At 47.2% G+C, this 27376-nt stretch overlaps 4 protein-coding genes across 5 annotated transcripts; 1 reads left to right on the top strand and 3 right to left on the bottom strand.

Moving 5' to 3' along the window:
- The first annotated feature begins 2931 nt into the window (after positions 1-2931).
- On the top strand, positions 2932-9792 carry LOC142989272 (monoacylglycerol lipase ABHD2-like). The gene is made up of 11 exons (XM_076138735.1): positions 2932-3042; positions 3513-3616; positions 3730-3951; positions 4500-4675; positions 5074-5241; positions 5815-5998; positions 6415-6507; positions 6952-7053; positions 7137-7206; positions 7385-7469; positions 8614-9792. The coding sequence occupies exons 3-11, from the start codon at positions 3749-3751 to the stop codon at positions 8844-8846; spliced, it is 1314 nt and encodes a 437-aa protein (XP_075994850.1). The 5' UTR covers positions 2932-3042; positions 3513-3616; positions 3730-3748; the 3' UTR covers positions 8847-9792.
- A 1098-nt stretch (positions 9793-10890) lies between these two features.
- Positions 10891-13908, bottom strand: rlbp1b (retinaldehyde binding protein 1b). The gene is made up of 7 exons (XM_076140176.1): positions 13897-13908; positions 13340-13468; positions 13043-13247; positions 12516-12694; positions 12257-12415; positions 11879-11989; positions 10891-11722 (listed from the first exon to the last, which is right to left on the bottom strand). Exons 1-7 carry the CDS (start codon positions 13906-13908, stop codon positions 11594-11596), a joined length of 924 nt encoding a protein of 307 aa, XP_075996291.1. The 3' UTR covers positions 10891-11593.
- Positions 13909-17476: 3568 nt separating this feature from the next.
- On the bottom strand, positions 17477-20186 carry isg20 (interferon stimulated exonuclease gene). Of its 2 annotated transcripts, none has more exons than XM_076140688.1 (4): positions 20102-20186; positions 18678-19304; positions 18362-18562; positions 17477-18278 (listed from the first exon to the last, which is right to left on the bottom strand). In XM_076140688.1, the coding sequence occupies exons 2-4, from the start codon at positions 19272-19274 to the stop codon at positions 18078-18080; spliced, it is 999 nt and encodes a 332-aa protein (XP_075996803.1). In that variant the 5' UTR covers positions 19275-19304; positions 20102-20186; the 3' UTR covers positions 17477-18077. The 2 variants fall into 2 exon arrangements, with proteins under 2 accessions (XP_075996803.1, XP_075996802.1); XM_076140687.1 differs by having other exon boundaries at positions 20097-20169.
- Positions 20187-21171: 985 nt separating this feature from the next.
- Positions 21172-26388, bottom strand: pdia3 (protein disulfide isomerase family A, member 3). Its single transcript, XM_076172029.1, has 13 exons — positions 26058-26388; positions 24948-25026; positions 24737-24854; positions 24399-24506; positions 24148-24277; positions 23936-24052; positions 23153-23278; positions 22731-22913; positions 22477-22585; positions 22202-22330; positions 22026-22105; positions 21854-21911; positions 21172-21752 (listed from the first exon to the last, which is right to left on the bottom strand). The coding sequence occupies exons 1-13, from the start codon at positions 26189-26191 to the stop codon at positions 21621-21623; spliced, it is 1503 nt and encodes a 500-aa protein (XP_076028144.1). The 5' UTR covers positions 26192-26388; the 3' UTR covers positions 21172-21620.
- Between the last annotated feature and the right edge of the window lie 988 nt (positions 26389-27376).

Raw genomic sequence — 27376 nt, forward strand, 5'->3', positions numbered from 1 at the left:
TCATATTCTGAGGCAAAGGTGAGCATACTGTTGTCTAACCAGACTGATAAATTGATATGGCGTAAGATGTTTTAGTTTTAAGATCACTTTTCTCACTATTTTCTATCCTGAACTTCAGCAAGCTTGAGATGAATATGTCTATCCAGCTGAATTTAATCATACTGGGCAATAAACTGGTTAACTGAATGCATCTTTACACCAAAAAAGTAATTTCTTCATTGAGCCTGTGTTGTTGGCGCATTCCTGAATAGTTCTGGGAAAATTCCCATGAGGGTTCCAAGCATGAAATCCTCCTCTGAAATGCAGATTAAGGCCTTGGTTTGCTTGTGATGTTCTGAAAGGTTCATCTGTGGGCGTTTGTTGAGCTGAGATCCAGCAGAGGGTCAGAGTTGATGTTGTGCTGTCAGGAGGAGTGGGTGTGAGTTATAGAATTATATTAGGTCCAAGTCGAAAAGCATCTGACCCCTTGAGTCTCTTGGGAGTAAGTATCATTATTTAAATAGTTACTTTATTCCGTTTTAGTTACAGAAAGCAGCCTAAATATAACTCCAGTCCACATGATGTCAGGAGATCAGCGTGATAATGTGGGCGGTGTTGTTGGCTTTGGACTTTTCTTTTCCTTCCTTTGGCACATTCTGCGACGGCAACAACAATATTCTCCTATGAAAACTCTACACATTTTGATTGGCAGGGTGAAATGTACCCCTCTGTAGCCTAGTAACAAGCAAAATGATTTAAATGCAGCTTGAAGTGACGGCAGCTTGGAGGAGAACAACCGCTGGGCTTTGATGGTTGATTCTCATCACACCTCCATAACGGCTCGGTCTCTCTCTCTCATGCGCATTTAGATCAAATACAATTCAACATGATAGCCAACCAAGATGAACTTCTCACATCAAAGGCAGATTAGGCGCTATCGATCAGTGCTTAGCTCCTCATACGTCCCCCTCGTTAGTTTGAGGCGACAAGAGGATTACTGTGCATGTACTTCTATCAGATGAGCTGAGGAATGTAAGAAAGAAACAAAGTGTGAAGGTTCACCTCTGTTCTCACAAGGGTGACATGTTATTTCATTGTAACGGCTTTGTTTGTGCTTCTGCTGCAAACTCAGTGGAAACACACAGAAGTCAACTCACGTCATTCAAATAGTATTCTTTGTATGCACACATGGATAAATAAGTGTGTTTAAAGACAGATTTTTATTTGAACAGTTCCACTGATTTACCATCTGTTTGCCCTTTTAGCTCGATAGAATTTAACCACAGTTCTGTAAATGTTAAAGTCATGTACGGCCTAAAACAAATTGCATTAGCTGCTCCCAGTCCTCCCACGCTGATTCAGTTGTTGATTGAGCGACGTGAATAATGTGTTCCAACCGTGATTAGATGGCTGTGAGTGTGGAGGCAGAGTGCAGTGTGTACCTTGGTTTCCTTTTAGTAATCCACCTGAACGCTTTGACTCCACCACCGGATGTACATGATTGTATACATCACTCTCGTGTGTTCACTGCATCTGTACTGGCTGCACAATGATGATGAACCTGATGAATGATGGAAACATGATGTGGGGACCGTCTGGGCCAGAAATGTTCTCGTCCCCCCCCCTCCTTGGGTTCTTTAAATATGAAACTCAGTGATCAGAAAGAACAGAAACTAAATATTTGAACCAAGCTAGTGTGGGAACAGATCAGTCATGTGGACTGGAATGAACCAGTTGACGTCACACAGTGGTCAAATGAGGTGAAACACTGCCACATTCCCTGATGTTCCTGTCTGGCCAAGCAAAGCCTTCTCTGAGCTAAATGATGAAGTTCATTGTTGCAGAATGATGGAAAGATAGCATCTAAACAGAACGGAAGTACATTGATGTGGAGTGGAGCATAATGCTGTAAACTCATCCATGTGAAGCTGCTGAACTCCACTCACGCACATAAACATTTACAGGGAATAATGAAGTGAGAATAATGGAGAAGAGGAACCTGAGAGTTCCCTGTAGCTTTTTACTGCAGATATGAGGAATTAACTACAGCTGCTTAAAGGTTCAAGCATGAGCATCATCTCCTGTTACTATGATATTATATACTTACTTATCATATTATATAAATCCATAATATATCACTTGATGCAGCATAAATATTCTTTAAAATGACGACATCTCCTGTATATAGACATTTATTTTTTACTCTCCCAAATCTTATCCACAAAACTGTCATTAAGATGTTGGTCCTTTAATAAAATACGAAATAAGACTTCGAACATGGACTTTAAAAATAGAGAAAAGCCTGATTGATTAAGTCCAAATAAGAATGGAGTGCCACGCATTACACGAACCCATTAGTGGATGGCGCCCCCCTGTGGTCAGATACGTCTGAATAAAAAGAATGCAAAAGTAAAATAAAAGTAAAAATCGCAATCTATGGAAAAGACCCAGTTGACTCATTATAACGATTCATCATTAAATCCTCTAAATAAGATCATTTATAAAACATAACTGTACTTATTTAAATGTGTGTAATCGCCTGTTTTTAACTTTGTCAGGAAATGTCGTCTGCGTTTGTAACTTATGTGCGGCTCGCCTGCTTTCTAAGTCCTATTTGTGTAAATTGGCGTCGATTCAAATCAATATTAATATCCAGTAAGCGGACGCGAAGGAACTTCAAATTACCGTTAGTTTCTCTGAAGTAGGAAGTAGAAAGTTATTTGTTATGGTGCGTTCAGAGCTACACCGAGCACAGGACAAACACATGACGGTGTGGCACACATGATGTTCTAAACAAAACTTTACTTCATCACTTCAGCAGTTAAAATAATAAATCTGTTTTAAACTGATGCCGGTCCTAAACTTGTCAAACCGTGTGATAGTTTGGCGCCATTAGCTGTGTTCATACATGGAGTTGTCGGAAAAATGAGCTTTACACGAGCCCCTGAACGCGCCCTGAACGCCCTGCTGCCTTGCTCGCTGCCTGTAAACACTCGGTGCGCCAGACTGCGAGGCTACAAGTTGGATGGACTGGACCGGACGGGACACACCGCACACACTATGGTAGGAGCCCCGGGAGCGAGCGGGAGAAGCGGCGGAGTGTGTGTTTGTGTTTGTAAGACGCTTCGGCCCGACTTCAGCTTCTAGAGGGAATAATTACAAGTGAAGACAAAGAGAGCAGGAAGCTGAGATCAGACGCCAGTTGTGACTTGTCTTCACGCTACCTGTGGCACATTCTACTCTACTCTGCTCTATTCTTACCCAACATTCTATTCTATTGTATTCTTACCCAACATTCTATTCTATCCTAGTGAAACATTCCATTCTATTCTAAGTTCTGTTATCCTGAACCTTCATTGTTAACAATCTTCACTCTAATGAAACTTAAAACTTGTTGTTTTGTTTGTTTTTGTTCTGCTGTTTTTTGTTTTCATGCTTTGGGTTTTAGGGCGAATTATTCAGAGGAAATGAAGTAGAGAGGAAAAGTTTGACTTCATTATCTGTGATTAAAAGTTAAACTGTGTGTTTTGCAGCACTGAACAGCGTCACACTTTGTTTTCAAACTGCTGAAGGAGGGACAGAGGGACAGAGGGACTCGTACTGCAGCATTTCTGCAGGTTTAAGGCAACACAACAAGGTGGGTGAGACACACATCCATCGTCTCACACATCTCCTGTCAGCCTCTCAGGCATGTGTAACTCTAAACACAACAGTTACAGAGTAAGTGCTTTCCCATCATGCTTTGCCCAGGTCCTCTCCCACGAACGCCATGGATGACAGTGAACTCAACACCTTCGGCCCGGAGCTGCCGGCCATGTTTGACGGCGTGAAGCTGGCGGCGGTGGCCACGGTCCTTTACGTCATCGTCCGCTGCCTGAACCTGAAGAGTGCCACAGCGGCGCCTGAGGTCACGCATCAGGACACGGCGCTGAGCCGCTACCTGCTGAAGACCTGCCCCCTTCTCACCAAAGAGTGAGTGCCTCTCATTTCACTGACTCATTCAACACCGACTTCAATCCAAGGACTGTTTGACTCAATCCCCACAAATAGGCTGCTGGTTTCCTCAGCAACGCCTCAAACTACAGACCAACCTCACTGCTGAGTCCTGAACTTGAGTCTGAATGAGTCAGATGTTGACTTTGAGTCACGTGACTGGATTGCAAAATTCATGTTAAAACTTAGACTCACAGTTATGGTCGCTGCTCCGGTTACCATAACGATGGCAAAACCAAAGACCTGGCACAGATGCTGATGGTCAGGCCGGTATCAGATGGGGCTAAAGGGCCGTGTGCATAAAGGTTACATCATCCTGTCATATTACAGTAAAAGAGCGTTAACATTCAGTCATGAAGAAAGAATCTTCTCACGCTTGTGTCAGAGGCATCAGCCTGTAAATGAGCGACCTGGGCTCCGCTCGGCCCGGCTGCACGTGAGAATCATTGCTAAGACTGAGCTTAAACCACCGCAGGGCAAAGGTCACAGCTGTGTTATGTAATATGGACCGCGCCCTTCTTTTTTAGATACATTCCTCCCCTGCTGTGGGGGAAGAGTGGCCACCTCCAGACCGTCCTGTACGGCAAAATGGGCCGGGTCAACACTCCCACGCCGTGCGGGGTCCGCAAGTTCCTACCCATGCCGGACGGGGCCACGGCCACCTTTGACGTCTTTGAAGCGCTGGGGGACCACAGCACAGGAGGTGAGACACAGATACTCGCTCCCGACTCAGACGGAACGCAGAGCAGCAGGTTTCTGGTTTCACTGCACAGATGTTTCACTCCTCAGATCTTTTGTTTACGTCTCATTCTCACCTCTGCGCTCATTCCCACTGTGCTACTGTTGTTACTATGCCCCTCCTCTCAGGGTTTAATGTGTTTCTATCATGAGAGCATTAGTCTGAAAACAGAATCAACACTAATGACGTCCCTGGAGGGAAACCTTGCATCTCTGCAGCCAATTAACCCAACACAGACCAGCAAGCTCACACCAGGTCCACTTTAACCAACAAAGCTATTTCCAATGTTTACATGTGTGTTTCTGTGTCTGTCTGTCTGTCTGTCTGTCTGTCTGTCTGTGCGCCTTTGTGTTTCCACGCAGATGACATCACTATGGTAATCTGCCCCGGAATCGGTAACCATAGCGAGAAGAATTACATCCGGACCTTTGTTGATCATTCCCAGCGTCAGGGTTACCGCTGTGCCGTCCTCAACCACCTGGGCGCTCTGCCTGACGTGGAGCTCACCTCGCCACGCATGTTCACCTACGGTAAAGCAGGGAGGGGGCGGGCGAGTAATGGGTGACTTATTATGGGATGATATGATTTTAAGCTGGGGGTGGAAATCAAACATGAGGTGCTCGTAAAGTAAAGGAGTGTGTGTGTGTGTGTGGAAGTATGGGAAGTGGTGGAACAATGAGCCCACAAAGGTCAAACCCTGTGCCAAGACTTCTTCTGTTGCACAATTTTGCTGTAATTGGATCTGCTGAGGAGCTCCTTGGCTGTGGGTTTGTTTGCCACGCGAGGCTCCACACGCGTGACGCGGTCAACCGGAGGATCTGATGACAGCCACCGCGCACACACACACACACACACACACACACACACACACACGAAGAAAGCTTGTTTCCTGTAGGGCCGTGTTTGTGTGTGAGCGGCCCTGAGGACGAACCGACGCTTCACAGCCATCAGCTTAAACACACACACACACACACACACACACACACACACACACACACACACACACACACACACACACACACACACACACACACACACACACACACACACACACACACTTACCACAGTGAGATGATTCATGTTTCTATCTCTCTTCCCTTCAGGCTGTACGTGGGAGTTTGCAGCCATGGTGGGCTTCATCAAGCGGGCCCTCCCCGACACCCTGCTGGTGGTGGTGGGCTTCAGTCTGGGGGGGAACATCGTTCTGAAGTACCTGGGTGAGAACCGGTCCAACCAGGAGAGAGTGCTGTGCTGCGTCAGCGTGTGCCAGGGATACAACGCACTCAGGTGGGTAGACAGGAGGGCAGGCAGACAGACAGGCAGACAGACAGACAGACAGACAGACAGACAGACAGACGTGGAAACAATTAGATTAAAATAGCATTTGAGGTCATTGAACTCCTTGTGTTGACACCTTCCTGTGTGAGATGAAAGTAAAGATGCCTTCAGGTGTAGACAGCAGAACAGGACTTACAAGCTTCCAAGGTGTTTGTCTGTTTTTAATTGTAATCATGTTTAATCTAGTGTGACGTGTCGTGAGTTAAAGCAGCGATCCACACTGAGCCAAATACTTTGTAAGGAAAACTGCGTGACCTGCTTCTGTCTCTAATAGGTTTGTCAGTGGAATAGACTGTAACTGAACACGTGAAAGAAACTGGAAGAAACGTGTGTGTGTGTGCGCGTGTGTGTTTGTGTGTGTGTAGAGTTCAGGAAACCTTCCTTCAGTGGGACCAGTGCCGCAGGCTGTACAACTTCCTGCTTGCAGAAAACATGAGGAAGCTGATCCTGTCACACAGGTGAAGGGCACACACATACACACACACACACACACACACACACGCACACACACACACACACACACACACACACACACACACACACACACACACACACACACACACACACACACATAAACATAAACAGAGGGAGTTCTCTAAAGGACAAATCTAATTGTTATAAAGTTTGTCTCCTGTCAGTCACCTGAGCCTGCATGTCTCTGTGTGCGGTGACAACAGTGTTTTGTCGTGTTTGTGCGGGCAACAAATGGTCTGTAGGTTGCTATGGAAACAAAGTTGGTGACACCAAGATAAACATTCATAGAGGTGTAACATTGCACTTTCAGATAAGAGTGTGAACATAATTCAATGAGGAAGTGAAGTCATAGCAGCCCTTCTGCTAGAGTTTGATTGTTTCCACGGTAACAACAACATGTTACCTGCCTTAACGGCGTCCTTCCACAGGAGCACCTTGTTTGGCGTGAATTCCAGCGCCCTGGACGACGGCGACTTGAGCCGCCTGTACGCCGCCACGTCCCTGATGCAGATCGACGACAGCATCATGAGGTGACGACTCCTCGCCCGGCGATCTGGAGCTTCCTGTCTGACTCGTTGGATCACTGATGCTATGGCCTGTTTTGTTCCTGTAGAAAATTCCACGGATACAGCACAGCAAAGGAGTATTATGAGAAGGACAGCTGTGTGCAGTACATCCACAACGTGAGCGCACACACACACACACACACACACACACACACACACACACACACACACACACACACACACACTTCATACTATCAGTCATGCTGCCACTACTACAACTAGCAACCTCAGTACACTGATACTGCTGCTTGTGTTGACACCATGTTGTTGTTGTTGTTGTTGTTGTCGTGTCCAGATCACCGTGCCGCTGCTCCTGCTGAACTCCTCAGACGACCCTCTTGTTCATCCATCACTGCTGGCTATTCCACGCAGCTTTGCAGGTCGGTCATAATAATCAGCAGCAGTTTGTGATCAGTAGGTTAGTTGGGGCATGACATCATCGTGTTACACAGCCTGGTTACAGCTGTGGGCGGATATCTGAGCTTTAACACCTGATAAGAGACTCAGATGTGTTTATTATTCTTTATTCTATATGATGATCTTATATTTAGCATGTAGAGGAGAAGGACTGAGTGGACGTGCTGCCCTCTGTCCCCTCTGTCCCCTCTGTCCCCTCTGGCCCCTCTGAAGGAGGACATGCAGTCTTAAGTGTTGGTAAAGTCGTGTCTCTGCTCCACACCGCCGAGGCCAGACGGTCTTGTTGAATTTTTCAGGGCCATGTGATCCGCCCGAGCTGCTGGATTATATATATAGCTCCGTGTGTGTGTGTGTGTGTGTGTGTGTGTGTGTGTGTGTGTGTGTGTGTGTGTGTGTGTGTGTGTGTGTGTGTGTGCGCGTGTGTGTGTGTGTGTGCCTGTGTGTATCTTCTCCCTCAGTACCTAGGTCACACACACTGCCCCCTGTGCGTGTAAATCAGTGTGTGTAATGACTCGGACCGTGACAGGTGAAATCTTAAACCTGCACTTCACAGGAAGGAAACGGATAAAAGAGGCGACTCCTTTATTTTTCCCTCCTCTCTCTGCTTCAGTTGTTCTTATTTGCATGCTGACCAAACCAACTTACACTAATGGGTTTGTTAGTGTTGTTTATAAGAGGAGTTTGTTTGCGTTATAGACATGTTTTCTTGCTCCATAAACCAAATCTTCAATGTCTTCTATGATCTTGAGGACTTTGCATTTTAAATCTCCATCCAACTTTCAGAGAATCTCTCCCTAAAGTAGCTGTGTTGTCCTAAATGTGCAGTTAGAGTTCAGATGGAGCTGTGTGATACGCTGAATCCCCAAAAAGGCAGATGAGAGAGTGGAGGGTGTAGAATAACAGAGAGGGAAAGTAGAGAGGAGTTAGATTTCTGTGAGGAACTCAAGCAGCGGATCAAAGCAGGAGAAGCTCATTCATTCATTCCCTGCACAAATCAAAGAGCGGCAACATGCATCTGTTTCTGTGAAGCGTAATGACAATAATAATAATAACAATATATGTTGAGACCTGACATCTTCCCGCTCTCTTCCTGGTCGTCCTCTCCAGAGAAGATGCCCAACGTGATGTTTGCCCTCACGCAGCACGGAGGCCACCTGGGCTTCTTTGAAGGAGCCGTGCTGCTCCCTCAGCCCCTCACCTGGATGGACAAGGTGGTGGTGGGCTACGCCGACGCCCTCTGCCACTGGGAGAGGCAGCGGCCGCCCTGCCAGAGGATCCGCCCCCCGCACACACACTCAGGAACGCCTCAGGAATGTGGCTACGGCAAAGATGCAGAGTAGAGCGGCGGCACAGATGGAAGGTGTTAGTATCCCTGGTGGATTTTTCTTTTTACTTCTGAGATGAACTCTCTCTTACCTGTAATGTTACCTGAGTTTCCCCGCCTGCCTGCCTGCCTGGTGCTTATTGACCGCCGCCGCCGCTGCTGCTTGTTGAGTTTGGACAGAATGACACAGGGACAGGAGGGCAAACTGTAACCAGAGGTTGAACCTATGACCTTGACCTTCCTCTGGACAGGGGTCAGGAGCACAGAGCAGATTTATGTGCCTTAAGAAACTCAGAGTTTCCACCTCAATATGAATCATTGAACGACGCTCCTAAAGCAGCACAGATGTTATGATGTGATTTATGATGGACAGCTTGGTCTCCAGCTGTCAGAGGGTTAATATGTCTTTGTGTCCTTATGCTGTTACTGCACTTTCTGTAAGATAATGTTTAATATTTTTCCAAAGAGTGTGTATGGCTACGTCCACATCACAGGGTGAACGCTCCAATGGGATCTTTAGGTTTACATGTGACACAGCTGCGTTCTGTAACGTGAACGCAGCTGTGATGTGCAGTGGACCTTCAGCCTGCACATCCTATTGCCCTTCAAAATAAAATAATTTTTGATTTGGGGGGGAAATTTAAAGGAGGAATGTTTTTTTTTTCGTTTTTTGTTTTTTGTTTTTTTTAACAATGCTCCAAACTCTGCACTGTCAACTTCTTTAATTCCACACTTTGCTCCTTGGCACCTTAACATAGCGTTTATTCCCTGAGCTCCGTTAAGTGGGTTCATTTCCTTAATGTCCTGTGAGATAAACAGGAAGTAGATAAATTGCACATCCCAGAATCCCAATGCAGGGAATGAAAGAGTGGAAACATGTCATGGATGAAATGACAGTGATGAACTTTGAAGAACTGGACCAAGGCACCTTTCACTTTTTAATAAAATGGCTCTAAATTGAATTTTGGTCACGTGTGTGAGATCTCTACATGTGGGTTTGACTGGAAACACACTGTATTATAGATTAAACTTCATTTGAATGCTGCTCACCTGATGGGAGGAGTTTAGATGGAACACATGAGTCAGATCCAGGTCTGATCCAAGTCTAATCACTGCGTGTGTGCGTGTTCCTACTCCTCTCTCTCCTTCCGTCTCTCTCCGGTCTTAAGCTCCTTATCAGACTGTAAACGCAGCGAGCTCCACCCGGCACCAAGTGCCCCCAAATGGACTCGACAGTCATGTGTACTGTTTGATGTGAGTCTGGTTCACCGAGCTTTCATGGTAACAAACGTTGACATTGTGTTTCTTGGTGCTGAACCGGAGCCCTGAGGCACAATCAACACAAACTCTACCTGTGTAAACTCACGACAGGCAAATCCACAGCTCTCACATCAAAACATTCTATTTATTTTAACTTACAACACGGCTAAGAACACGTAAAAGTGAGGACGGGAAGAATGTTTGAATTATAATGTTGATTCCTACTTTAATAGCTAAATTTGCGTCTTCAGGAATCTTAATGGGCTTAAAAACATTTTGCAGGTCAGACTGATAAAGAGAAAAACCTGATCGCCTGTGTGGGTACAACACACACACACACACACACATACACACACCTCCCTCTTACATTTACTGTAGCTACTGACTTCATGGCACTAAAGTGACATTCATTCTCCGGCCTAACACGCTTTGTTCTCACGTGTAATAAATCATAAACATGACTAAATGTCTAAACTAAAGTAATAAGTCTTTGTTCATGTGTGTTTATTATAACCTGTGTTGGGTTCATTTGGACAGATGGACTCCATGTGTCAGGTGATGTAGTGTATGTTCTATTGATTGAACTCCAAACTTAAATGTATATACAGTTTATTGTACAGTGACATTCTTATTGATGCACCAGGTTGTACAAAGGGTCAGACTTCATCATGTTCATACTGAAACGTCCTGCACGCCCACAAAGGTGACCTCAGTGAGCTCTGATCAGACCTCTCTTCACAGACTGGTGCAGAGGTCTGTACGCCTCCTCGCACGGTCTTGAGAAGAGGCCTGATCCGCCAGAATAAAAGAGAACACCTGTGTGGGGGTGTCATTCTCACAAACACCAGAGAGGCAGGCACTTGATGGAATGTCAGCCTCTCACAAGGAGAGGTCGGGGGAGGGGAGGGGGTCACAGGGTGGAAGCTGAGAAAGCTGGGGCCGGCCAGTTTCAACAGGAGCTGTGTGGGTGAACGGCGGTCCGCACAAAGCACAACTTAACAGAGGAATCGTGGGAAATCAAAGAGGATGAGCCGTGCAAAGCTGCTTCACGTGTTAAACTATCATTTCAGCTCACATGTCTGACAAATCACTATAATTAATGCTAATACTTCCTAATAAGAGCTGTTTTAGATCAATTGACTGTGTGGGAGGCCACTGCTTCATTCACCTCACTGTGGAAACAAAGTCAAGTGTTTCATTCTTGAACCAAAGTGAGGTCACGTCTTGTTGTTGTGCGTTAGGAAGCTGAAACAGTAGCGAGCTTCACAAACAATAATGGATGGATGTTTGTTTGAACAAAGCGCCAGAGGCAAAACATTTTCTTTGTCTGTACAAGTTGGTGTTTATACAACAGAGAATGTTTGTGTGGGAGGTAGGAAGTCGTCTCTGTTGGATTGTGCTTTGTTAGGATCTGCAGCGACTCCAGTCATCATCTGACTCGTTAACCACACAGCTAGATTGAACATATAGCGGCTCCCTGTCCAGGTAACAAAAGGAGGGCGTTTAGTCGAACAGCTTGGCGGCCGTGGCCTTGCCGTCATACTTGGGAGCTTTTCCGTCGAAGTCAGCGGGGAGGATGTCGGCGTCAAACTCCTTGTAGTAGTTTTCCAGCTCGTCTCCGTGAACGAACACCTGGAGAGGAGGAGGGGACAGGAGAGGAGACAAGGTGCTGTGACTCCACCAACCCATAAAACACACAAAGCAAACGGGTGAAACCCGGCCTGATCCCCATGTGCGTCCCCAGAGGTGCATGTGAGTGTGTGTGTGTGTGTGCGCTCTCTGACTCACCCGCTCCAGCAGCTTGCCTTTCATCAGGGGTTTGACCACGTTGTAGGTGGTGGTGAAGTACCAGGGCTGGTGGATGAAGTGCACCGCTTTGAAACGAGCAGGGAAGGAATCCTGGTGCAGCAGAAACACAGATGGTTTGGATTAGACGACGTGAAGAAGACCCATCAACCCATCAAGAAACTAGAAGATTAGAACCTCCTGGAACTTTTTGTTGAATCTTCATGACATCCTGACTACATCCAAACAATGTGGTGAGAATCTGGTGCTTTAACATCAAATGCCTTGCTCAAGAGTGCCTGGGTTAAAGTTCACATTGGACCTTTCCCCAGTCCAAACCCGGATATTCAAAGTTTTGATTTAAAGGATTAGATATCCCACCTGCAGCATGTCCACCATCTTCTTGAGCTCAGCGGGTTTGATCCCTGACGCCTGCTGCATGGTGAAGCCCTTGAAGTTCTCAATGATGCAGAAGCCGTTAATCTGCGTCTCCTCGTTCTCCAGCAGCTTCTCCAGGATCACGCAGTAGGCACGCAGGATCTACACACACACACACACACACACATACATTTCATCATCACTTCATCTGATTTACTTCCTGTTGCATGATGGGATACATGTTCACCGTGCGCCCACATACCTCATCGAAGGTGATCTCCTCGTAGTCCCAGTTCTCGATGTTGAAGAGCAGCACCACGCGGCCGTACTTGTCTCGGCTCTGCAGGATCCCGGGGTATCCGGCCTCGATGGTGCTGCGTACGGCCTCTGGGGTCAGATTCTCAAACAGCTCAGGGTAATCCTTCCTGAAACGCACGTAACCTGCATGTACACACACACACAAAGTTAAATCAGACCCATGTTATGATGTTTATCACATCTCAACTATCAACTCTACTTTCTCCCAAAATAGCATTTTTGTTTTAGTTTTCTATCACAGTTGAGTCACAGTGGAAATTCTATGTTTAGTTTGACTTTGTTTGGGTTTTTTTTTTTTTTAAACCTGGCAACACTTAGTTTCTAAAGACACGGCAGTTAAACACGGCTGGTGCATAAAAAAGAAACCAAATGATAAAAAAAAAAAGGATTGGAAGGGGGAGTAGTTACTGTCTTTACGCAGAGTAAGTTCCTCCCTTCCACTCCCCTGTTTCTGTTTCTGTATGTTCTCACCCTTCATGAGCTCGAAGGCTCTGGGAACGTCGTACTTCCTGGCGCGGACGAAACGGACCAGCAGAGCGTCCGGTTTGTCCCCAAAGGTGTCCTGCACCCCCTTGGCCAGCTCGTCCCCGCCGTCCGCCTTCTCCTTGATGATCCCACGCAGCTCCTTCACCGCAGCCACGCGCTTCTCATCCGTCTCGTTCAGCTCGTCTTTGGCCTGTAGGGGGAAGTAAACCAGACTGTAAGCTCAAAGAAGTGATCAGCATCATGTTATTGATCAGGGGTGTGTGTGTGCTTGTGTGTGTGTACCTTCTGCCTGGTGTGGTCTGGCAGGCTGGCACAGGGTCCAAACACTGGCCCGTGGTCCTTCACAGTGAGACGCTCCAGCTTGGCCCTGAGCGCCTGCTCCTCCTCCGACACCATACGGTAGGTTCCGCTCTGAGGGGATGAGAACATACAACACGATGATGATGATGATGATGTCTCAAAAATGATACAATGCATCATCACGACAGGCTGCTTGTATTATTGTGGATCTAAACGAGTCCATATCGTTCTGACACCAGACGCGGTGCAGCAGTGAGTCTGAGCCACGTGAGTCTGCAGGGTCACAGGCCAGCGATCAATAGGCCTCAGTGTTTGCAGATTAATCTCCCTCACGAGTCCAGCAAAGCCCATAAACACACGTTAGACTCTGCTGGGAAACCTCAGGCAGGATCAGAGATTATCAACAAAGACCACAGTCGCTGCTGACCGCATCCATAGCAACCAGCTTTGGTCTTTGAGGAAGTGTGGATGTGTGTCCTGCAGAGAGCCTCAATGTTACACACACACGTGACCACATAAACACACACATATGTACTTACAACCACAGCCATGTCTCCTGGGCTTTGAGTCGGCTCGCTGCGATCTGGAGGAAGAGACGGAGAAGATTTAGTGCCTTTACATGAAGAATCAACATTCCTACTGTTCTCCTGATTAAATCCTCCCATCTGGACCCACATGAGAGCAGAACACCTGATCTGATCTGTGTTCAGCAGGATCCCTGGGTGATTAATGAGGAGATTTACGATCACAATCTGCTTTCATAAATCAACAGGCTCAGGATGTCTAAAGAACCATTGTAGGAAACAAACCGGATGTAGACCGGATGATAACATTCACAGAATTCCTGATAAGTGTCCACTAATCTAATATTGTCCACACTGTGTGCTGGATTACACACACACACACACACACACACACACAAAGTTTCCTATTGGCCCCTGGAGTAGCTTCAGTGTAGTTAGCTACTTTCCCCTCGTGTTGTAAAGAAGCTTCTCTAACAACCAAACGTGTTGAAACATCACACACTGACCTCCTGAAAGAGCTCCCACATGTTCTACTTATAGATTTCACACATCATAACAGAGCAGATGCTTGTATCCATGGCGACACCTTCATTTACGAGGACCAGCATCAGAGCTCACTAACTTTAGAAACACAAACTTCACACACAGATCAGAGCTCCATCAACACAAACACCATCACAGGAAGGCTGCAGAGAGTTTCAACAACTTCCTGAAAGAATCCCCGTTTCCCCATGGCGGCGGCTTACCTGAGGCAGACGTGTGTGTAGTCGCTGGCAGGGAGTCACAGGCGTCTGTGGAGATGCAGGCGGAGGGGACCTACGCTTTGTATGTTGGGATTAGTGGCGTCACAGCAGATTACGCCCCACAGGTTTCTATCCAATCTGCATAAAAGTGAGGAGGGGAGGGAGGAGGGGGGAGAGGGGGGGGACCGTGGCGATGATGGAGTTTGCTGTTGTAATAAATGAAGGCAGGGCCATGATCCACTTTGGATGATGTAATGTTGGGGTAAGAGTGTAAAGCTGTGGGTGAGAGGTGGCGTGGGGGAGGAGAGGGGGAAGAGGACGAGGAGGAGAGGGGGAGGAGGAGGAGGAGGAGAGGGGGGATAGGAGGCGGGGGGGATTTGATTGCATTCCAAGGCGACTTGGGCCAAAGTGAAAAGTGTCCATTGTGGCTGCTGAGCCTCATTTCTGCAACGTGAGAGGAGGAGGAGTCATGATGAAGACATGGAGTTTCAGTGATATAAAGGGTGACCATGGCGACAATAAGTCTGAAGTGATGAACCAGATAGACTTTAAAGTGATCAAGTTTAAAAAAGGTAAACATTTTCAGGAAACACAGACACGAGTGGAGCCCTGTGCCTTTACTTGACCCTTGACCCTAACAGTCACCTGGTTGTGTGTACAAGATGTATTTTCTCTTGAGCTGCCAACACGACGTCAGCAAACGGCTAAATTAGGAACAACAATGGACCGAACTCAACCATCAGCTGATCCTCTGAGTGTTTTGGACCGGACCGGTCTGAGAGGTCCAGAGCAGAAGAGACAGAGGGAGAAGACAACGTTTCTGCTCCGGCTCTGAGCAGCAAACCTGGAGATACACACACACGCTGACACACACGTGCATGAACTCAACCAGCACTTTGGTTATGAGGATTTGGATTTATGCTGAGCTCCATTCATGTCAGGAAACAGGCCTGAAACTACCCACAATGCCCTGAGAGCAGATTAGTTCCCATACATTTCACCACAGAGAACATTATGACACTGTGCACCTGTCAGTCATCTGTGTGTGTGTGTTGTTCTGAGCATTAGGAGCTGAGATTAAAGGTAACTCTTTATATAACCTGATCTCTCTCTCTCTCTCTCTCTCTCTCTCTCTCTCTCTCTCTCTCTCTCTCTCTCTCTCTCTCTCTCTCTCTCTCTCTCTCTCTCTCTCTCTCTCTCTCTCTCTCTCTCTCTCTCTCTCTCTCTCTCTCTCTCTCTCTCTCTCTCTCTCTCTCTCTCTCTCTCTCTCTCTCTCTCTCACACACACACACACACACACACACACAGGAAGTGAGATGATGTCACCATTCTGTTACCAAAGTGTTTAGGGACCAAAGTGTAGAAATCCGGAAAAGGCTAAAGTAAACTTCCCTTCAACTTCCTCTTTAAGTTGCTGTCACATTATCATCATCATCACAAGTTGGCCTCTTGATGATGGAGGAGCAGTGTGTGTGTGTGTGTGTGTGTGTGTAAGCTGCCAAACATGAACCTGATCTTCTCAACCAAATTTAGCTGGATTGACCAAACAAAGCGAGGCTCTGTGCTCCCTGAGGGCCTGAGCCCAGGGGCAAAGTCCAGGCTCAACAGAGGTGTGTATGTGTGTGTGTGGGGGTGTGTGTGTGTGAGTATGGGTGTAACAAGCTAAGCCTTCTACAGTGCTAGAAGTGTGACTATTGTACAAAAGTATGCCCCCACACACACACACAATGTGCAGCAATCAGAGAGATTTGATCAGGAATGCTGAGGAGGAGGAGGAGGAATAAGGAGGAAGGACACTAACACACACCCATACACACTCACAGTGCGTGTTGTTGCGTGTTCCCCCTGTCAGATTAGGCAAGACCAATGGCTCCGCCCACATTTATTGTAGAGGCTTCAGCATCACCTCACACACTGATCCAGGGTTTGTCGCTGCCCCCTGGTGGCTCAGGGACGTCACTGCACTGCTCCGGCTCACGTTCCTGCACCTGCTCAGGGAAATGATTACCATAACAACGACCAGAGTCTGCTGACAGGAACGGTGGTCTGAAGAAAGATGGGTGGCATTTCTAGATTCCAGCTCTGTTCAAGGGCCCTGAACGCAGCGTTTCTCTTCACTGACCTCAGTAAGCCTTCAGCCTCAGACAGATCTGTTTCACTGTGGCTCAGCCTGAGTCTCACCTGTGGGCGCTCAGCCCAAGTCTCACCTGTGGGAGCTGAGCCTGAGTCACACCTGGGGGAGCTGAGCCTGAGTCACACCTGTGGGGAGCTGAGCCCGAGTCTCACCTGTGGGGGGCTGAGCCCGAGTCTCACCTGTGGGAGCTGAGCCTGAGTCACACCTGGGGGAGCTGAGCCTGAGTCACACCTGTGGGGAGCTGAGCCCGAGTCTCACCTGTGGGGGGCTGAGCCCGAGTCTCACCTGTGGGAGCTGAGCCTGAGTCACACCTGTGGGAGCTGAGTCTCACCTGGGGGAGCTCAGCCTGAGTCTCACCTGTTGGAGCTGAGCCCGAGTCTCACCTGTGGGAGCTGAGCCTGAGTCACACCTGTGGGAGCTGAGTCTCACCTGGGGGAGCTCAGCCTGAGTCTCACCTGTGGGAGCTGAGCCTGAGTCCCACCTGTGGGGAGCTGAGCCTGAGTCTCACCTGTGGGAGCTGAGCCAGAGTCTCACCTGTGGGAGCTGAGCTCAAATCTCACCTGTGGGAGCTGAGCCTGAGTCTCACCTGTGGGAGCTGAGCCTGAGTCTCACCTGTGGGAGCTGAGCCTGAGTCTCACCTGTGGGATCTCGCTGGACCTCAGTGGTCTTTCGATTTTCATGCAATCTCTACATTCACACATTTAAACTCAACAACATGTATGATTCAGTATGTTGCCGTGTTTATTGGTGCACATATGGGCAGCATACAGTAAAGGTCAGGAGGTCATGGTATGGAACACTGAAGGTCGCATCCACACTGACTGAGCTAGTGTTCTTCCTATGTGGACACAATGAACCTGTGTGTGTGTGTGTGTGTGTGTGTGTGTGTGTGTGTGTGTGTGTGTGTGTGTGTGTGTGTGTGTGTGTGTGTGTGTGTGTGTGTGTGTGTGTGTGTGTGTATCCAAGCTTTTCCAACAATCAATAAATTAACAATTCAAGTAGAGCAGATACTCAACACCACTAATCCATAAATCCAAACTTCCTCCACCTGTAGCGTCTTCAGGCTGTAACAGATCAGCTGAGGTAAACTTCTCACACAGCAGCACCTCTGCCCTGAGCTGAACTACGGTTAAAACTCTTCATTTAGCATGTTTACATTTCCCTTTTAACCCTTAAAGTCTCCAAACACCAGAGAGAGCAGAGGCTCTTATAGTGACACATCTGTCTGTACACATCTGAGGGCTTTACTGTATTTATACGTTTATATAGTTCAGTCTCTCTGTATTTGGCTCCTGCCTCCAGGTAGCCCGGTCCTCAGTTCACTGGCCCTGGGCTGTGAGGTCTTGTGGCCAGTACTCGTCCTGCATGTAGTGGTTGGAGGAGGCGAAGCTGGGCTCCTGCGGCGCGTCGTCCCCCCTCAGCTTGTGCTGCGCCTCCTGCTCCCACTCGCCCTCCACCAGCTTGTAGAGGTCCAGGGCAGCCAGGGCGTCTTCCACAGAGCAGTGGCCTCGCTTCCCCGCCTGGACGTGCACAGACGAGGACATCAGGACACTAAACAAACCCAGCTGTGTGTTTTTACATTCAGACACGTGTTCTTCCTCACCTGTATCCTCCTGTTCAGCAGCTTACAGGCCAGGACCTTCAGGGAGGCACAGTGACCCCGGGGGAAGCCGGCCAGTCGGCTGAGCAGACGCGTGGCGCCCGTGTCCCTGACCATGTGACACGGGTGAGGCATGTCCAGGACCTCAAAGTCGTTGTAGATGGAGTGACCCACCACCACCTTCCCCTCCAGGAGAGTGAAGACCTAAAGGAGAGACAAGAAGGAGGAGGAAGTTAGGAGACAGATCTTGGCTTTGCAGGATAATAACATAACCACTGATGTAAACAAAATGGCTACTGAGTGTTTAGAGTGAACCCACCTCCTCCCTGGCCTGAGCGAAGGGCGTGGCGTTCCTCAGGTGATGCCTCTGGATGCCGCTCCAGCGCGTCCTGTAGTCTGTGACGGGCTGACTGGGGAGGACGTACTTGTCAAACAGGACGTTGCCGTGATAGTCCAGGACGCTGCAGCGGGCCAGTTCGCTGCGGCGTCCCCCCGGCCCGGTGCCCACCATCTCACAGTCCAGGGCCACCACCATGGTCGGGCAGAGGCACGGCGAACTCCGCCCGCTGACCGAAGGACTGGACTCGGAGGAGAAGCCGCTGTCCACCTCCCAGCGCTCCATCATGGCCGCCGCGGGGCCGCCGGCCTTGTGTTGCCCTGACACACACGGCTGCTGCTCACTCTCCTGCCTGCCGTCCCTCCATTTGGCCCTTTTGACCACGTGACACCCGTCCTGCTGCTCACTGCGGTCGTTGATTCCTTTCCTCTTCATCCTCCTGAAGTTCTGCTGAGGTTTGATCCGTGTTGCTGCGTTCTCCACAGCGTGAAGCATCGTGGCTTTGTTATATGAGCACTGGTCGTTGTTGAGGAGCCCCCATGAGGAGGATCTACTTCTCTTTGACTCCTGTGCCATCATCAGCCCAGATAAGCAACCTGCCAGTCATTTCTGAGGGCAAACAAATAAACCAGAGTTACAGTGACATCTGATATGTGAACACTTTGAGAGCAACAATGAACATATCAATATCTAAACTCATGCTATTAGGAGTTTGAGAGGCTTCAGAGCACTGATCAGGTTCAGTGCTTCTGTTCTGTGAGCGGAAGCAAAAGAAAACAAACACGTGTCAGTGACCAAGTAGTACATTTCCCACAAAGTAGCCATTTAAAAGAGTAAATTCTGCTGATTCAACCCAAAGAAAACAAGATACAACTTGTGTCATAAGTCACAGGTAGAATCATTAATGTACAAGTATGACATCACTGTTTTCTTGTTCTATAATATTGATCATATAAATATGTGGTTGTTTCTCCTCTCATGCTGCGTTCAGGTGCTCGTCGCATACCGACACATTCCATCTGATCGCTCGTCAGAGGTTCACTGACATTCGGAGATACTCGGGCTAGAAAAGCTCTTAATGCGGCTGAATGTGTTCAAGTCTCGAGGATCCACAGGCGCCGTATGACGCCGTCTGACCTCAGCGGCACGGTGGTGCGGTGTGTTCAGTTAGATTTTGTTTCAAATGTCGCTGAAGTGGCGGAACGTTTAAGTGCTCGATGTGTCAACAGAGTTTGTCGTCAATCTCCGTAACCCGACACGAGAGCAGAGCGCCGCCACGTAGAACAAGAGGACAAACAGGTCCGTTTAGAGGAAACGAGCTAAGTTAATGCGACACAACATGAGAGTTTAATAAAGAGATTTAACAGAGTAAAGAGTCGTAAAGTAACTGAGGTTTTCTACCTTACCTCGAGAATACGGCACGTGCAGCGCGTGAATATGTCTGGACACGTTCCCCTCTCTCTCCACGCTGATTGGCTCTTTGACTTCTTTCTTTGTGTTTTACAAGCGCGCTCAAAGGTGAAACTCTGCCGAGGGTGACCCCTTCCGGTGAGGCGCTGTACTGCTCATGATTGTAAGAAAAACACAGAGAACACGAGGGGAGGAAACGACATTTACCACTAACGAAACAAACTGAGCTAATTTGTAATATTATACTATATTATACTACTTTTCCAAATGTATTCAGATGTGTTATTATTTTAAGACTGGTCTGACATTACAGCTTATTGCATCATTCCTACAATAGACGGATTGAAAACAGCTTACTTGAGACTAAATGTAGAAAAGTCCAAATCAAGAGGTTCAGATTACAGAATCATGTACAGTATGAGGGGCTAATTAGAACACATCCCTCCACCAAGACCAAAAAAGATTCAACTAAATTTGGCTTTGGTCTAATAATAAATCTAATAATATATAAGCGAATGAAGAGCAATCAGAAACTTAAAATGCAGATTTTTACAATGAAAAAAGTCCTAAAGAAATGTTGTAATAACTGGATCAGTCGCTGAATTCAGATTGGCCTCAAACAGTCATGAGTTCTTCCCTCAGGCCATTCCAACTTTCATCAATTCCTAACTGAGTAATGCTACAAACAAACTTCAGTGGCAGGTTCTGCATGACTTTCCTCCACCAGGATAGGATCAGGTTACGACGTAGTCACAGGATCCTTCGCCACACCTTTAGTGTACTCATTTGTTTTTGTACAGCTTGTTTGCATTCAAGCGTGGGAACATCCTTTACACCGTCCCAACTGCCCATCTAAAGTGTCGCACACCCTCTTTCCCTTAGTGTGACATGAAGAAAGATGCAGGAAATAAAGGAAAGACGAAGAACAAACGTCCTGCACGGTAACAGTGAGATTTTTAAGGATCACTTCAAACCTTTTGGCCTCGACAACTTGTGTCCAAGTTTCCACCTTGATGAATGACATCATACAGTTAATTTTGGTTTTGTGGGCCTTTTAATTTCACGATCCTTCCAAATGTACAAAAACAAAGACGTGGTACAAAAACAAATAAGGAATTCACCATAACCAAATCCCTGTGTGATGACGAGGACAACACAAACAAAGAGCGTGGAGCCCAAAGTGCAGTCTGAGCCGCGGCACACACACACACCATGACGGGGAAATGAAATCGCAATTTTCAAAAGCTGTCCCCTCTTCCCAAAAAATTAAGTTTGACACGTGGGACAGGCCCTGGTCTCAACCTGTTCACCTACCACAGTATTCCCAGAGCAGCGGAGGACCTAAAGGGAGCGCCGCGTCTTTTGGACTTGGCTCAGAGCATTCAATAGTTCACTAAGAAACTGGAATATAATTTAGTTCTTTCTCTGCAACAATTCCACAATCCTCCTCCTGGCGTTGGTTGGGTGGGGGTGGGGGAGGGGAGGAGGGTCCAAGGTCCAGTTTGGAGCTTTCATTTATAGCTCTATCTTGTCGTCCTCGTCGTCATCCTTCTTCTTCTTCTTCTTCTTGGGCTCCTCCTGCACCACCACAGCGTTGGTGGCCTCCCTCTTCAGGTAGCTGATGAAGTCGCTCACCTCACGACCTCCCTGAGCGGCACAGAGAGCAGAGACGGGACCGTTAGAGGACAGGAAGGACAGACAGATGCCGGGCTTCACACAGACGCGACATCACCGACGCTCAGACTCACCTCGTATTTCTTTGGGCTCGACTTCCGTCCAGCTGGGGAAAAGTACAACGTGGGGAATCTAGAAGGAATGAGGAAGATGAGTTCACATCGTTCATGTTTACATACAGCAGCTTCAGACTCAAAACAAGCTCTCTCTTTTTAGGCATCACATTCCCCCATGATGAAGACTCACCCGCTGACTTCATATGGAGATGGCACATCGTTGGCTGTGGCGTCCATCTTGGCAATGATAATGTTGGGATCACTGGCCAGCTGCAGGAACAGAGGAGAAGCTGTTAACTCCCAAAGCTCTGAGGCAGTGTCAGTTCAACTCTTTTCACTGTGGGGGGTCGGAGGTCATTTCCTCACCTTCTCTCCGAGCTCCTTGAACTTGGGCTCCAGGCTCTTGCAGTGGCCGCACCAGGGAGCGTAGAACTCAATCAGCACATCTTTGCTGTCGTCATTGACGATGGAATCAAAGTTCTCAGCCACCAAAACCTGAAGACGACAAAGGAAGACGATCAGAATTCAATGAGTAGTTTTTGGATCACATAGCCAAGCTTCTCCAGACCAGCTGGATCGTTCACTGCAGCCATAATACAGGTCATCAGATTACAGCGACGGTCCTGAACGCAGCGTCTCACCTTCACAGGTCCATCGTTGCTCTCTGGAATGGCCTCAGATTTCAGGTAACGCTTCAGTTTGCCATCAAAGTAATCCTGCAGGAAACGCTCCAGAGCTTTACCGTCACGACTGTGGGAGAGAAGAGACGACACATTTAACCAACCAGCTGGGAAACACAAGCTCATTCTCCTCCTCTTCATCACTGGAACTTTATGTATATGAGCTCTACACGCCACAGGCAAACCTCTCAGTGAGTGTAAAAATATTTACTTACGAGAACTCCTCAGACATGACAAACTTGTCTCCCTTGACGGTGCGGATGGCGACCACAGGAAGTTCCCCTGCGCTCCCGTCCAGGCCAAACTCAGTCACATCCTGGTTGAAGGTGTTCTTGTTGGCCACAGCCAGTAGCAGCTTCTTGCCCTGATCCAGGAAAGTCTTGGCGACCTTCATCACCCTGCAAAAAACGAGTTTGGTTCATTATATGTGTCAGTCTTGTTTGCATAAAACCCAACTTAGAGCTGGGTGATGTCAGGTCAGAAGAGAAGAGAGGAGAGGAGAGGAGAGGACAGATGGAGCGTTACTGAAACATGAGGATGAGAAATGAGAGCTGAAGTTTGAGCTGAAGCTGAACTGAATCCGGCTGGGCTCTGTTATAAAAGGAGCAGCTTCAGGGTTAGGGGTCATGACCTTTACCTGTTCCTCCAGTAGTTGGATCCCTTGGGGTTTTTGTCATAGTCCACATCGTAGTAAGCCACCAGCAGGTCCTTCCCCTTAAACTGGTCTTTGTTATCGTCTGTCATGTGTGGGCACATTCCAAAGCTGAGAGGAAAAAAACAAAGAAGAATGAATTAACTTACAAAGGCATTATAAATAGAAACTTTATATAAAATGAGTTCCCTTTCTAAAGAGTGACTGGTTTAACCCTGCAGACGTATTTGGGCGTGTGCAGCGCCGACACACGACACCAAACAACACCTCTGTTATCATGCAGGAAGGTGACGCAGAGTGAAAGTGAAACAAACTGCTGCTCAGACAAAATGGAGACGTCACACAGAGATCGAGCTCCAAGCTGAACTAAAGGACAAGCTGCTCCACATGGAACCAAGTGCTCCAAACCTAAGACCTACATTCATAACTGAGCAACACTGAGCTGAATATGTTTGATAACTTCATCTTACAAACACACTTGAGCCAGAACTGAAAGCTTGTAATGATTCGGTGACTAAAGGATTTAAAATGCTGAAAATGTTTCAACTCAGATGATTTACTGCACCTTAGCTTAAATGCAGTATTAATCCCTCACAGCAGGATGTGGATGGTATTCATTCCTGTGTATTACCACTTTATTAGGCCAACTGCCCCCTGCTGAGAGCTGAACCTGTGTGACACCGACTCCAGGTCCAGAGGTCTTATTGACACTGAGCCATGTGTGTCTCAGCTGAATGATGGATGAGCAGGGCGGTCTGGATCACTCACATGTTGTCCTGGATGAACCTCTTGATCTTGGCACTGGTGAACTTGTCCTCTGTGAACTTGACCGAGCTGTCCTCAAACTTGTTAGACAGCCGTGTGGGGCGGAACAGGATGACGTCTCTGCAGGAGAAGAGCACAGACGTCACTGTAGTCTGATTCAGCAGGACGAGGTTATGTCACTGAAACAACAATAAGCAACAACAGAAGATACTCACTGCTCCTCAACGCCATGGTTCTGGAGCAGGAGCTCAAGGTTGGTGTGGGCAAAGCGGTAATTGTCTCTCAAGGCGCTGGCAGCCTTCAGGAACTCTGCCTGGGCTGTGCTCTTGTCATCAGCAAAGAAACCTGGAAGGAAGGAAGGACGCAGAAGCTGATTCACCATCCTGGTCTGACAGCAGAGGCTACAGTCTGACAGCAGAGGCTACAGTCCGACAGCAGCAACCATTTAGGAAATACAGCAACTCACCAATCACACTTGAATCATGGTCTGAGATGAACTTGACATAGTCTGCTTCAGTCTTGAGCGGCACAGAAGCTGGGCCAGCCTGCTTTTTAAGGAAGCTGACGATCCCATCTGAAGACAGAGGAGAAAGCAGAGGAGAGATGAGGAGAGGGGACGTAAAGGAGGACCACAGGCTGATGGGAGGAGGCAAAGGTTTATCTTCCATTTTGTTTTCATTCTCTTCCTTCTTTAAGTGTACAACTATGTTACATGCCATTATTTTACTTTCTTCTATGTTTAAAAAAAAAAAGAAAAAAAAGTTTGAGTGGTCAACATGAGGTTCGATCCTCAGAGCCCCATACCTGCACTTCTGGGGCCTTCATAGGGACCGGTTTCTTCTCCATCCCTGAAGATCTTCAGTGTGGGGTAGCCAGTGACTCCATACTTGCTGCAGACATTGCTGCTGACTGTGCAGTCGACCTAAAAGAGAGAAGAGGCATCCGTCACAACTGATGAGATACACACTTAACAGCACAGCTCAGAGGGCGAGTGTGTGAGTGTGCTATACAATACCTTGGCCAGAGCTACGATGCCTTTAAGACGCGTGGCAGCTACCTCATACTCGGGTGCAAGTCGTTTACAATGGCCACACCTAATATAGAAAGAGAAAGAATAGAACATATTATTTTGTACTAATGTATTATTATGTACTTATACTGTCATGTACTGTTCCCCCCATTGTATGTACTTCGTACCCCTAATGTGTGTACTTATCTTGTACTTATTATCTACTTGCATTCTTGCACATTTCTTTATTGCACTAGTTTGGGTGATTTCTGGTTCTGTATTTCATGCTGTACTGTAACTGTTGCACAGTAATTTCCCTCGGGATAATAAACTTTCATCTTATCTTATATAGATCTGTTAGAAAAAAGACTTCTGTCACCTTATTACATGTTAATATCCATCCTGCTGCTTTAGGTGTTGTAATCAATACAGCAAAAGTAAAGAAATTGGACAAATAGTAAAAAGGGGGTTTGATTAAAAGTGACCAGCCTATTATTTACCAGAGTTGAGGATAGTTTGTGTTATTTACATTCTGCAGTGTGAAGCTAACCCGGAACCTTCCAGCGCATGCATCCTGGTTTCATGTCACATTTGAAGTTTGCGACTGTGTGAGCTCGTCGCGTCCAATCCGAGACGGACACCAAAACTTCCCCAGCCAATCAGGACGTTACAACAGTGTGAAGCCACGCCTCCAACTTCCTCGGTCTTCCGTTAGCTAGCTGCTTTCGTTGATAAAAGATCAACGTCTGACCGCAATGTGTAATAACTATCCTATAATTATGATAAATTGTGACTAATGAATACCCCAAAACGTTGATTAAAACCCTTAACTGTAGCCACAACCAATGCACTGGTTTAAAACGACCGGTGCGTCCCGCTTTAAGCTAACATGCTAACATTTCTCATGAGATTTGCCTCTTTGGACCAGGAAAAGGAGGACATTAAACACCGAATACGGGTGGAATCGCGCGTGGCAGGCTTCAAATGCAGACCCTAAACATTAGATAGGCTACCGAGCAGGCAGAACACTATGTCACCGTAGCTTTCGCGTTACGTATGAGACTATTTAACGCCGAAGCTACTTCATAAAACGCAGAAAAGCACACAAAACCTTACCAAGGAGCAAAGAACTCCACCAGGACGAGGTCATGGTCTCCAATGCTGCTGTCGAAGTCATCGTCCGTGTACTCCAGCACGTCACTGGCCCGGGTGAAGCCGGCGAGAGCCACCAGAAGCAGCAGCCTGAACATAGCGGGGAGCGCTGACGTTTTTGCCGCTTTGTGCCAAACAAAAAGCTTGTGTGGGGATGCAAGTGGAAGTGTCCGTGGCTTCTTCTCTCTCCCCCTGTACGGAATGGAAGCGGAGTCTGCTCGTCTGGTCGAGAAAAGGGCCAGGAGCGACAGTGCGGACGGGAATGAAAGAGAAAGGCAAGATACCACTGAGCCCGCTCCTAACCACAGTGTGGCAGCCTGCCATTGGACCGCGACGCCCGTCACTCCTGTCCGGCCAGCCAATGGACGGGGAGGAACGATGACTTCCGTGTTTCTCCACCCAATCACGATGAGCTGTAATCAAAACTCCTCTCTCACACGCGGAAGTCATACGTAAGAACGTAATTGCTGTGCGTCGTAATAATGTAAAGACTCTTTGGAAATGTTTTGTTCAATCGTAACAACTTCACACATTTCTACAGTTTAAATGCTGCTGTTCGGTTAACTAACTCCACTGTAAGGGGAGAAGAACACATTTCAGTCATGCATGAAGTTTGTTGTATTGCTTTTACTTTCGTTGTTTTTTGTTGTTTTTTAACGCTTTCAGTTTACGCCCACGGGAAGACGATTCAAATGTACTAACATTTTAGTTCTTTGGCCTACAAAATTATTTATTCTTAATTTCTCTTCATTTAAAAATCCTTACCTATCCCTGCTATCCCCGTAAAATGCTATTTAAAAAAAGGATGTTGTGCCCATGATAAACGTTGTGGTCATATAAAGACAGAGCTTCAGGTAAATTACGGCTCCATCAGTCAAACCTGAGCTCTCACTCACTGCTCTCAGGCTGAATCTCAGGTTTCTGCTGCATCTTTGCCTCCCACCTGAGTGGAAACACGAAGTAAACCTCCAGGATTTACTGTCAACATTGGAAATCTATGTTGCGGAATAATTAATGAAGCAACATTTCTGAAAAGTTTGTCCTGTGTTTCATTACCCGCATCTGTTCACTCTACTTCATCCCTTCATCATTACTACCTGTTAGTTAAACATGATGATGTCCACTTATTACACTGTTTACTTGGCTTATTTACTTATTTTCTTCCGTTCAAACACCGTTAGATAAGCTGCGTTTGGTGTTCAGCCTGAGCATTATTTCTTATTTGTAATGTCCACATTTAAGGATTAATAATTTGGGGTTCAAAAATGTTAACGCCTTCAAAA

This window comes from Genypterus blacodes, unplaced genomic scaffold (assembly GCF_046128005.1).
Source record: "Genypterus blacodes isolate CSIRO-AG114 ecotype Tasmania unplaced genomic scaffold, CSIRO-AGI_Gbla_v1 ptg000015l_1, whole genome shotgun sequence".
NCBI classification, from domain to species: domain Eukaryota; kingdom Metazoa; phylum Chordata; class Actinopteri; order Ophidiiformes; family Ophidiidae; genus Genypterus; species Genypterus blacodes.